Below are 12655 nucleotides of genomic sequence, written 5' to 3'. Positions count from 1 at the left end.
GAAATTTAAGCTTCATATGTCAAATAATTTTGAAAATATATTTTTGGAAAAATGGTCTTTTGACCCACTTTCAGACCCTTTTTTTTCTTTCCGCACACTGAAATGTGAGGCAGATTTTTAAAAGCCTGAAATTCTCACCCTTTCTTATAATCAAAATGAATCAGGATCTGTACTTTGGGACAGATACACACATAGTGTTTGAGTATTTGCTGGTTAAAAATGTAAAAAAAAAAACCTGTCATGTAAAGTCCTATATTTAAACACCCAGTTTTGCAAGCTTCACATTGCAAAAGAGAATTGCTTTCGGAGTAGTATACAGGGATGTCAACAAATTCATTTTACATTGTGAGCCACATGCAGCCCACTTTGAGCTTAGGTAAGCCAGACAGAAGTGGAAAACGTACAGACATTCTGTACTTAATTAGAAGTACAGATACTAGTGTTAAAAATACTCCAGCAAAAGTGTCAACTTCTTTTTTCAAGTAAAAGTGAAAAAGCACTGGCTCTGAAATGTACTCAAATAAAAAAATGAAAAAAGAAACCCTCTAGTTTCCGTTCTCAATTGTAGAGTGTGAATTTGCTTCTAAACAGGAAAATGAGTAGGAAAGTGGGATTCAGGAGGTGGGGAACCCTAAAATCTGTTGTAATGGCTCAACGGTGTCTGCCGTTTGTTTACTACAAAATTATGCAATTTCGTTTTTTTACAGTTTCAATTTTTGGGGGGCTTCAAATTCCCTTTTTTCAGTTTCAAACCCCCCTTTTCAGTTTCAGGGCATTTTTTCCCCCCCTTTCAGACTTTTAACCCTGATTTTGTCTTGATATATTCTCAATCATCCAGGAAAGTAAATCTCCAAAAAGTTGTTGTTCATCTGGATGTAGCGTTTTGTGGGAGAAACGTTTCGTCACTCATCCAAGTGACTTCTTCAGTCTCAGCTGACTGCAGGTTTCCCCAATCTTATAAACAGTACATTTGCATAATGACTGAAACCAGCCCACTGAAGGAACAATGGGCTGGGAGGTCAGTTCCTTAATCTTAATTATGCAAATTCCCATGACCATTGATCAACAACCACTGACCAAAACCCACTGAACAAAGACCACTGATCAATGGCCATGAGTACCATTCACAGAGATTTGGGGAATGGCTGCAATCACAGCATTGTAAGATGGCGAAAGATGTACCCTTAGGCTCCCTCCTCGATTCAGAGATGGTCTTTCCCGTTTCACGTAAACTCGGTCACCTATAACACCTCCAAGTTTCTGGCTTCGATCCTCAACCCGCTGGTGGGCAGCTCTGAACACCACATCCAGAACACCCTGGATTTTGTTGAGAAGGTGAGAGATGTCATTATGGAGGCAGATGAAACCATGGTATTGTACAACGTTACATCTCTCTTGCATCCCAGTCACGGAAGCGTTGGAGGTAGTCCGTAAGAGATTACAGGATGACACCAACCTCAGCAACAGGACCACTCTCAGCATCGACCAAGTGTGTTTGCTTTTGGAACTGTGTCTTCATTCCACCTACTTCACATACAAGGGTCAGTTCTACAGGCAGAAACATGGGTGTGCCATGGGCTCCCCAGTTTCACCCATCGTGGCCAATTTGTACATGGAAGAAGTGGAAAAGAGGGCTCTGCTATCCTACCCTGGAACACCACCAAGCCATTGGTTCAGATATGTGGATGACACCTGGGTAAAAATCAAATCTCAGGACATACCACAATTCACGGATCACATTAACTCGGTGGACTGACAAATCAAATTCACCAGGGAGGATATGAAAAGTGGCAGGTTAGCCTTCTTAGACTGTGAGATTTCCATCAGTAATGGGGGACATCTAAAAGCTGACGTGTACCGTAAACCTACACATACGGATCAGTATTTAAGGTTTGACTCTCATCATCCACTGGAGCACAAACTGGGTGTCATTAGGACACTCCAAAACAGAGCACATACCATCCCCACAGACACAGCGGCCAGGGAGGCAGAAGAACAGCACATCAAGAAGGCCCTGAGTAAATGTGGTTATCCCAGCTGGACTTTTGTCAAAGCTGGAAAGACACCTAAAGAAAGCTCCAGCCGATCCAGGAGAGAAGGACAACCGCTGCCCAAGCGAAAACCTGTAGTGATCCCATATGTGTCAGGAGTATCGGAGCAGTTGAGACGCATTTTTTTCTAAACACCGGGTCTCTTTTAAACCCCAAAACACGCTGCGCCAAAAACTGGTCCACTCCAAGGATCGGGTCCCCCAAACAGAGTAACATAGTGTACGCTGTTAAGTGCCAGGAGGATTGCCAGGATTTATACATCGGAGAAACCAAACAACCTCTGGCGAAGTGGATGGCACAACACAGAAGAGCCACCTCGTCAGGCCAGGACTCTGCAGTCTATTCACACCTACAGGCCAGTGGACACTCTTTCAATTATGAGGATGTACACATCCTGGACAGGGAGGAACGCTGGTTTGAGCGCAGAGTCGAGGAGGCCATTTACGTGAAAAGGGAAAGACCATCTCTGAATCAAGGAGGGGGCCTAAGGGTCCATCTTTCGCCATCTTACAATGCTGTGATTGCAGCCATTTCCCAACTCTCTGTAAATGGTACTCATGGCCATTGATCAGTGGTTGTTGATCAATGGTCATAAGAATTTGCATAATTAAGATTAAGGAACTGACCTCCCAGCCCATTGTTCCTTCAGTGGACTGGTTTCAGTCATTATGCAAATGTGCTGTTTATAAGATTGGGGAAACCTGTAGTCAGCTGAGACTGAAGAAGTCACTTGGATGAGTGGTGAAACATTTCTCCCACAAAACGCTACGTCCAGATGAACAGAATCAACTTTTTGGAAACCCTGATTTTGCATTGTAGCCATGTATCAAAGGGAAGAGGCAGGATAGAGACTAATGACTGACAGTTCCTGTGTCACATTTGTGTCAGCGTTTTGGTTGAAGATGGCCATCACTCCTTAATGGGATACTACTGGCACCATCCAAAAGGTTTCTCTCCATTTCCTCTCCAGCTTACGAGTTATCAGCTTTAAGCTATGTGTTTGAGAATTATACCAAGGAGTCAAGTACTTCTGATTTGATTTCAGCTGTTTTTCACAAGAGCTAAAGTATCCAGGGTCATACAAAGTGAGGAGGTAAAATTATTAACAAGATAATCAACCTCTGTTTGAGTAGCGTTCAGCTAGCTGCTCTGCTCTGTGTTGGTACAGGGCATTGAAGAAGATAACAGCAGGTATATTATATTCTTAAAGTCAGTTACAGCACTTTCAGAAAGACATCTACTGTGATGAAGTCTACTCCCCACTGCTGTGTAATCAATATTGTAAACGTAAATGTTTTTAGGAAATGATCAGACAAGAGAGGGTTTTCGGAAAACACTGTTAAATGTTCAGTTTCTATGCCATATGTTAAAACAAGATCTAGAGTGTGATTAAAGTGGTGGGTGGGTTCTTTTATCTGAATAAGTCCTTTAGGTAAGCTAGAATTGTGATTACGAGTTCAATTACTGTTTACAATTACTGGATTACTGTACATGTAAGATGGAGGTGGCCACTGTGCTGCCACCCATTACCATCATCTAGCATTTTGGCTGCTGCTATGTTCATTTTTTGGAGCCACAGGTCCCCATATTTAAGAAAGTTAAATGGTAATTCTAGTAAGTTTGATTGGAAAACTGAATGCCACACTAAATTCATTTTTAAGCCCTGTTCTTCAGTTGCTGCTTGTTCCAAACTAATCAATACCATGTGAAAAAAGTTTTTATCATGGCTAAAGTGGAGGATTTACGGTTTTTAAGTTTTCAGTAGTTTGACTGCCACATCTCAGCTTCCAACAAGGTCTGTCACCAAAAACAACAAGCAAACCTGTCTGTTTGGATGCTCCAACAACTTTTGTGTTAACTTATTTCAGATAATAATTTCATGACGACAGGTACATCCAGCCCAAAGATTTACAGGCGTCAACCTCTGTTAGTAGCTCTGCCTCAACTAATGCTTCAACCTGCTTCATGCATATGGAATATGATTTAGTCTAAAAAGTATATCATGATTTCAATTTTAAATAACAAAGTTAAAATTATTTAAAATTCTGCAAATACTAGCTTTATATGTCTTTAGGTTAAAAAGGCAAACACTATGTATTCTACACAATCCAGCTGATGTATTTAATCAGAGAAAACATTTGCAAGTAGTGATGTGCGATACCACTGATTTCCTTTCCGATCCGATACCAAGTAAAATTCAGGGTGGCATCGGTGATACTGATCCGATACTTTGTACAAAAACTTATTTTTTTTACTGTATCTTTTATTGTATCTCAAATTATAGCTTCATAATGATTACAGGACCTCAGATTACTTGTTCTTATCACTTAATAATGCAGAATTATCATATAGAAAACTGAAGTTGTGTGCCATTTGAGCATGTTGCCTGGCTGCAGCACTAAAGGCCTCCGCGAGAGACGTCTGTCTCGCCCTAGCGGCACCTACCCCTCTCCTCCTCTTCAGTTCGCCTCAACATACGCTCGTCATATTCTGTGATATGATTTACAGTGAGGTATTTGACGAGGTTAGTGGTCTTGCCACATGTATCGCAAACCGCGTCTTGGCTGTTTGTGGAGGTAAAATACGTCTGCCTTTGACTCCATTTACGCCCAGACATTGTTGTGAGTGCGCACGCCAAGGGGCTGCGATACATTTATACAGCCGTATTTCGCACATGACTATGAAAGGCGGAAGAGGAAGTAGTTCCTTCCAATGTAGACAATCCCAATGATATAGCTGCTTTCCACTGTGTTCCTGTTAATGATAAACTACAAATTTACCCTAAATTACTAAAATATCGATATTTTAATGTGAGAATCGATTCCAGAACATAAATGACTGGTATTGGAGGAATCGATATTTCAGTATCGATCCGCACATCACTAGTTTTCAGTCAAATACGATTTCATTCAGATGACTAGAGCCCTTGGTATAAATGACTGTCCTAAGAAACAAAACTCTGGATACAAACCCCGTGTGAAGATCTCCTCAGTGCCCGTATAAGAGGAGAACACCAGACCCATAAATTGCTCCTGCTGCTCCCTGTAGTTGTTCTGCAGGTAGTCCATCAGCATCACATATCCGGCCTGCTGCATCGTCATCACCTCACAGAACATTACCAGCTGCAACAGAGGAATCAATACAGTTATAAACATGAGTTCAGCACTCTGCCATGAATGGTTACCTAATAATTAGGAGTGATTGTACTGTGAGGTTGCACTAACTGTGGGGTTGTGATTTCAGCAGGTTCTTTTACAGAAAAGACTTTGGGAATAAAATAAACAAAGAAAAAGGTAGCCTAAAAATATTTCTTATTAAACTCCTCGAAATTTTTATGATGGTGAACGTCTTTGAAAAAGAATGGGCAACAATAAAAGATTCTTTTAAGGTATTCAAACTTCAAAACTATATCTGACTACATGCCCCACTAAAGACTCAAAGGTGACTCGCTAATCTAATTTCCAACATTATTTATTTTGCACTTTACTACATCAGCTTTGCATCACTCACAGTTCCAAATAATCTTTATATATATATATATATATATATATATATATATATATATATATATATATTATTAGCTGTCAGCACCGGGCTTCTGCACAGAGATGTCTTCAGCAATTGAAATGCTCAAAAGGGTTGAGATCAGGTGACTGACTTGGCCATTCAACAATATTCCAATTCTTTCCTTTAATAAACTCCTGTGTTGCTTAGGCTGTATGTTTTGGGTCATTGTCCATCTGTATTATGAAACCCAATCAATTTGACTGCATTTAGCTGGATGTGAGCAGACAGTATGTCTCTGAAAAACTCCGAATTCATTCGGCTGCTTCTGTCCTGTGTCAGACACCAGTGTCCCAGTGCCTTCGGCAGCCATGCACGGCCAAGCCATCATATTGCCTGGATATGCTTTGGATTGTGAGCTGTTCCATGCCCTCTCCATACTCTTTTCTTGCCATCATTCTGTGCTTTTTAGATGTGTTTTAGTAAAATCTAATCTAGCCTTAAAGTTTATGAGTTGCTTGCACCTTCCAGTGAACCCTCTGTATTTACTTTCAAGCACTCTTCTCTTTATGGTAGACTTGGATATTGATATGCCTCCTGGAGAGTGTTGTTCACTTGGTTGGCTGTTGTGAAGGGGTTTCTCTTCACCATGGAAATGATTCTGTGATCACCCACCACTGTTGTCTTCCATGGACATCCAGGTCTTTTTGTGTTGCTGAGTCACCAGTTCACCAGAGTGAAACCTATCTAATGGTAGCTGTGTTTGAAGTGAATGAGTCAGGTTGAAAACAACATCTGGTCCTCAGCAGGGATCACGGTGGAATGTTTTTGTTGAAAACCTTTTGTGTGCATCTACATGTTTGTGCAGGTACATGCAATTATGTGGGTCTAATGTACTTCATCAAGTCTGAATAGCTCAGAAACCTTCTGTAAGCCAATAATTGTTTGAAGCAAAGACTGCTTCTGTATGGGTTTCAGTCATGCTCTGTCTGTCTCGCCCTTTCTCTCTCTCTTGCCCCTCTCTGTTGTGATACCTAAATATCTCTTTAAGGGGTTGCTTACGAACATAGGAATACTTGTTTTGGGGGTTTTTCTATCGATTCTTCTATCGAGTCACAGTTTTCAGTGAGTGTCCATCCCATCTGCCCCCTTCCCCATGTAGTTGTTAGTGTTTATGACACCAACTTCAGTTTATTGTTTAATGTGGTGATTTGTCCAGTGCGATGCAAACTGTGTGTGTTTTACACTGTTGGAATTACAGCTTTTAGAACACAAAACACAAAACAATACTGTCTATTCAAGCAATAAACTTATTTCCACTATGATCTGCCAATAAACTGTTTCCCAGTCTTTTAATTTTATTTATTAGGTTAATGGATGGTAACCTTTAATGTTTGAATGTAAATAGCCAGCAGGACTCCAAGCTCATTCTGTGTGGAAACAGAGTTACATGAACCACAAAACACCTACAGTGGCTTGCAAAAGTATTCGGCCCCCTTGAACTTTTCCACATTTTGTCACATTACAGCCACAAACATGAATCAATTTTATTGGAATTCCACGTGAAAGACCAACACAAAGTGGTGTACACGTGATAAGTGGAACGAAAATCATACATGATTCCAAACATTAAAAAAACCCAAAAAACTGAAAAGTGGGGTGTGCGTAATTATGCAGCCCCCTTTGGTCTGAGTGCAGTCAGTTGCCATAGACATTGCCTGATGAGTGCTAATGACTAAATAGAGTGCACCTGTGTGTGTAATCTAATGTCAGTACAAATACAGCTGCTCTGTGATGGCCTCAGAGGTTGTCTAAGAGAATATTGGGAGCAACAACAGCATGAAGTCCAAAGAACACACCAGACAGGTCAGGGATAAAGTTATTGAGAAATTTAAAGCAGGCTTAGGTTACAAAAAGATTTCTCAAGCCTTGAACATCCCACGGAGCACTGTTCAAGCGATCATTCAGAAATGAAAGGAGTATGGCACAACTGTAAACCTACCAAGACAAGGCCGTCCACCTAAACTCACAGGCTGAACAAGGAGAGCGCTGATCAGAAATGCAGCCAAGAGGCCCATGGTGACTCTGGACGAGCTGCAGAGATCTACAGCTCAGGTGGGGGAATCTGTCCATAGGACAACTATTAGTCATGCACTGCACAAAGTTGGCCTTTATGGAAGAGTGGCAAGAAGAAAACCATTGTTAACAGAAAACCATAAGAAGTCCCGTTTGCAGTTTGCCACAAGCCATGTGGGGGACACAGCAAACATGTGGAAGAAGCTGCTCTGGTCAGATGAGACCAAAATGGAACTTTTTGGCCAAAATGCAAAACGCTATGTGTGGCAGAAAACTAACACTGCACATCACTCTGAACACACAATCCCCACTGTCAAATATGGTGGTGGCAGCATCATGCTCTGGGGGTGCTTCTCTTCAGCAGGGACAGGGAAGCTGGTCAGAGTTGATGGGAAGGTGGATGGAGCCAAATACAGGGCAATCTTGGAAGAAAACCTCTTGGAGTCTGCAAAAGACTTGAGACTGGGGCAGAGGTTCACCTTCCAGCAGGACAACGACCCTAAACATAAAGCCAGGGCAACAATGGAATGGTTTAAAACAAAACACATCCATGTGTTAGAATGGCCCAGTCAAAGTCCAGATCTAAATCCAATAGAGAACCTGTGGCAAGATCTGAAAACTGCTGTTCACAAACGCTGTCCATGTAATCTGACTGAGCTGGAGCTGTTTTGCAAAGAAGAATGGGCAAGGATTTCAGTCTGTAGATGTGCAAAGCTGGTAGAGACAAACCCTAAAAGACTGGCAGCTGTAATTGCAGCAAAAGGTGGTTCTACAAAGTATTGACTCAGGGGGCTGAATAATTACGCACACCCCACTTTTCAGTTATTTATTTGTAAAAAATGTTTGGAATCATGTATGATTTTTGTTCCACTTCTCACATGTACACCACTTTGTGTTGGTCTTTCACGTGGAATTCCAATAAAATTGATTCATGTTTGTGGCTGTAATGTGACAAAATGTGGGAAAGTTCAAGATGGCCAAATACTTTTGCAAGCCGCTGTATTTTTAGAGTGAGCATGCACAGACCCTGAAGGTGAAAGCCTGGCCTAATAGAAAATTCAGATAACTTCCGTCATGATACCCATTATCTCCAACTGGGCTTTTAGGTTTTGTCGAGCCACTTAAGGCAAAAAGACCCCTCTATTATACTGAGAAAGTTATGTTTACAATATGTTTAAATTCTACTGTATGTTTACAGTAAAAGCTAACATATTTTATTGCCTAAAGTGGTGCAATCATTTAGAAATCAATATTGTCAGGGTCCTGGGTCCCCTGACCCAGCGTTTTTAGTTCTTTGTGATTTTTGTATTATTGTACTTGTGTGTGAGTTATTCTATGGTTTCTAGTTTTGGTCCCTTGCCCTTCATGTCTCTCTGTGTCCCCTCTGTTCTGTGTAAGTCTGTGTCTGCATGTTTGCGTTTCCCTCTGTCTTTTGGTTCATAGAGTCCTCTGCCTTACTGGTGATGTCTCTGTGTTTCTTAGTTGCTGTCTCCACCGTGTCAAGTTCGCGTCTCTGTGTCATACTTCCTGTTTTACTTTGAAGGTCCGTGTCTTATGTGAATGTGTTCAGGTTACGCTTCCTTTTCTCGTCAGTTCTGATTTCCCCCAGCTGTGCTCTCCTTCTGTGTCTCATTCCCCTCGTTACTTCCCAGTGTATTTAAACCCTGTGTTTCTCTGAGTCAGTGTCGCGTTGTCCCTCATGCTGTGTGGATCTCCCTGTGTCTCACTGTGAGTTTTAGTTTGTTGTTTCCCAGTTTAGTTTAGTTTGTATGTTTTTTCCTGCCAGCCAATAAAGCTGTGACTTTGAGTTGACACCTTGAGTCTGAGCGCCTGCATTTTGGGTCCACATCTCCTGCCTGCCACACAGCGTTTCATGACAAATATAAAGAAGGTTACCATTTAAAACAAGAATATAAAAATAATAAACAACATGCAGGATTCGAAGCAGATGTCAAAATAGAAAGTGAAAATGTATACATTTTAATTTAAATGTACTGGAACTGGATTTGTCACCTGGTCATCGGAGATGGCTACTGTGTTCTTGAAGATGATCCACTCAACAATCTCGCCGCAAGGTGGCGTAGTCAGAGAGCCATTATAGATAAAGTATTTTTCAGTGGAGTTTGGCAGAAGACCTTGCAGGGTGAAGGGTGAAACCCTGGCACTCTTTCCTGGACAGTAAACAAGACAGCTTAAAAACACACAACACAAGAAAAGGTAAGAGAAAACACAAAAAACCACCTGCTGTACCATATCTGCTCACACTGTTGATGCCTTCTATTATAGCAGCGTAGTTCATGTTGTCTTCAGTGCTTATCTGTGAAAAGGAAAACATAATTACTTCAGATAAATCACACATATACATACAGTTTCCAAATGAATATCTTAAAATAGCTTTACTAACAAATATAACAACACTAATACCATTGGAAAAAAAAAAAAAACCCAGAAAATAAACAGGACAGCCAGTATACTGTAAAACTATAAGTTCCTATGGACTGAAACTTTGTAGGTTAACAAAGTCATAAAATATGAAGGAATAAATAAAACAAACAACGTACAACCCTTTCCTCTCAAAATTATAAACATAACATCATGTCATGGATTTTATGTTTTAGATATAGGTTCTGCTAAAGATATGTATGATCTTGCACTGTTAAGTGCTCCATTTATTATTTTACCATAAAGTTAAGAAAAACAAAAGGAACACAAAGGGAATATTAAACAAGACTATAGGACATATTCAAAACCAGAACTTTCATGGTTACACTGCTTTCACCAACAAAGCGTTCACATTTTTGGAATTTTGAGGAAAAAAAAAGAAAACCATGAGAAGAAGATTATTTATGACCCAGTTACTGCCAAACTTGCTGGCAAGAAACAAAACTGGTAGTTAACTGGTAGTTTTTATGCCCAAGCTTTAGCTGGAAAGACACACAGATATTCCCTGCTGTTTCACATGAGGCATTCGTCTTAGATTTGTTCCAACCTGACCTTTCACAGTTCTAACATGCCAACATGGCCAGAGGCAACATGACTGCACAAAGCAGACTGCATGTTAAGAAAAAGTATTTACTATGCTCAGTATGAACCCTGACACTGAACATAAGCACACAGACAAGAACACAGCAATGATCATACACCAACAATAAAAATAAACCTTCAGTCTAATGATTGAACATTACTATTCAATTCAATGTTATTTATATAGTGGCAAATCACAACAACAATTTCCTCAAAGCATTTTATATTGTAAGGTAAAGACCCTACAATAATACAAAGAATCAAACGACCCTCTGTGTGCAAAGCAAAGAAAACCCCAGCGGTCATATGACCCCCTATGAACAAGTGCTTTGGTGGAAGTGAGAAGGAAAAACTTCTCAACACAACTTTTAACAGTAAGAAACCTACAACAGATCCAGGCTCAGGATGATCATCTGCTGTGACTGGATGGGGTTAGGGTAGGAAGACAGGACAAAGCCACGGTACTACATACACTGGCAGTATCACTTTGAACATGTTTACCTGTTTTGAATTAAAAAGCCCCCAATCAGCTCTTTTCAACAGAGGAGTAGCGGCTCCATGCTAAGCTCCTCAATGATTGCAGCAACTTATTCAAGCTTAACTTTTATTTTATTTTAATTATTGTAATACCTCTCTTCTTCTATTGTCACGCATGCATGGAATAGCTTTTTGAATTTCAATGCTTTACTCTTTAAGCACACAAGTCATACAAACCTCTAAACCTGTTCTCAGCACATAACAATATGCCTTGTAGTGAACACATGCACACACCACAAACCTCAAATAGAACAGCGAGTGCTGTGATTCTGCCTCCAGCCTTGATGCTTTCATCCAAAGAATCAAATCGAAGTGGGTCATAACAGTATATTTGCATCTACAGGAGTAAACAGAAAAAAATAAACACCAACAAGTTGAGTCTATCAGTCCAGTGAGATTGTTTAATTCAGACACTGAATTTCTTTTTGTAAAGGTCCTTTTTAAAAATATGAAATGATTTTGTTTTAAATTAGGATGATATTTTATTGTTGCTTTATAAGAATTCTGGTTATAATGTTATATAATATTATAACATTATTTTTTATCATATTTAAGTAAATGCCTTGAGATGCATCATCTCAAGTAGTAAACAAAACAATACAAGAAATAATGTGAAACTAAATTAAGTAGAGCAAATAAAATGAAAATAAAATTATAAAAATGGAACAAAGGTTGCAGAGGTAAAACAAAAAATAGTAAATAATACTAATTAATCTATCATTAAATAAAGACGGAACAAAACTGTGATGAAAACACAATAATAAAGACAGCTAATGATATTTAGATTGATCTTAGAGTTTAACATAGCTGAATGCTTAATTTCTGGACAGAGCTGAACTTATAGATATAGTTTAAATTCTCCTGATCATAACAGATGAATTTGAGTCTGTAAGTAATATTTAACATTTAGGTCATTACCAAGCTCAACACTACTCACATAAGCTGACTCACCTCTAGAGGGTATTTGACACCATTCAGACTATGTTCTGAGCCCTCTGAAGAAGCATTGCAGCACCCCCAGTGGAAAGTGATGCACCCCACCTTGACCTTTGACCTGAGACCTGCTCCACTGACATAGAAGTCACCATCCACATTGACGGTCACTAACAGAAAGGAGATGTGAGAAAAAATGGCACGTGTGAGACTGAATTTTCTTTATTTTATAATTGCTATTAAAAAGCTACATTGAAACTAATGTATAAAGAGAGATGCCATTTGTACAACAGCTTGCGTGACCCAAACTGGGTCGGGCAAAAGCATACTAGTAAGTCTACAACAGAACAGCGCTGTGCGATATGACCAAAATCTCATATCCCAATATAAGACATTTATTGTCACGACAACGATATATATGACAAAAATTTACATTTTCTGTAAATTCTGTGAATCTTGGGCAACTCGACTTGCGTGAAGTGTTTTCAGGTGGGCGTCGTACACTTGGAGTTGAGTGTTTTGACTGATGC

The 12655-nt window shown here is 39.9% G+C and overlaps 1 protein-coding gene across 5 annotated transcripts in view; it reads right to left on the bottom strand.

The window, feature by feature from the left end:
* Positions 1–12655, bottom strand: part of ptprz1a (protein tyrosine phosphatase receptor type Z1a) — a 95238-nt gene that overhangs the window by 49602 nt on the left and 32981 nt on the right. For all 5 annotated transcript variants that reach the window (XR_005695090.1, XM_040026717.1, XM_040026718.1 and 2 more), the window contains exons 4-8: positions 12144–12295; positions 11434–11529; positions 9882–9948; positions 9645–9802; positions 5023–5173 (exon numbers count right to left, since the gene is read on the bottom strand). Coding sequence is in view for 4 of the 5 variants with exons in the window: in XM_040026717.1 (XP_039882651.1) it covers positions 5023–5173; positions 9645–9802; positions 9882–9948; positions 11434–11529; positions 12144–12295 (624 nt within the window). In the remaining variant the exon portion in view is untranslated. The remainder of the gene's footprint in view (positions 1–5022; positions 5174–9644; positions 9803–9881; positions 9949–11433; positions 11530–12143; positions 12296–12655) is intronic.

This window comes from Simochromis diagramma, unplaced genomic scaffold, assembly GCF_900408965.1.
Source record: "Simochromis diagramma unplaced genomic scaffold, fSimDia1.1 OVJJ01000293.1, whole genome shotgun sequence".
NCBI classification, from domain to species: domain Eukaryota; kingdom Metazoa; phylum Chordata; class Actinopteri; order Cichliformes; family Cichlidae; genus Simochromis; species Simochromis diagramma.
The sequence above is the reverse complement of the archived record's forward strand: the minus strand, read 5'-3'. Positions and strand labels throughout refer to the sequence as shown.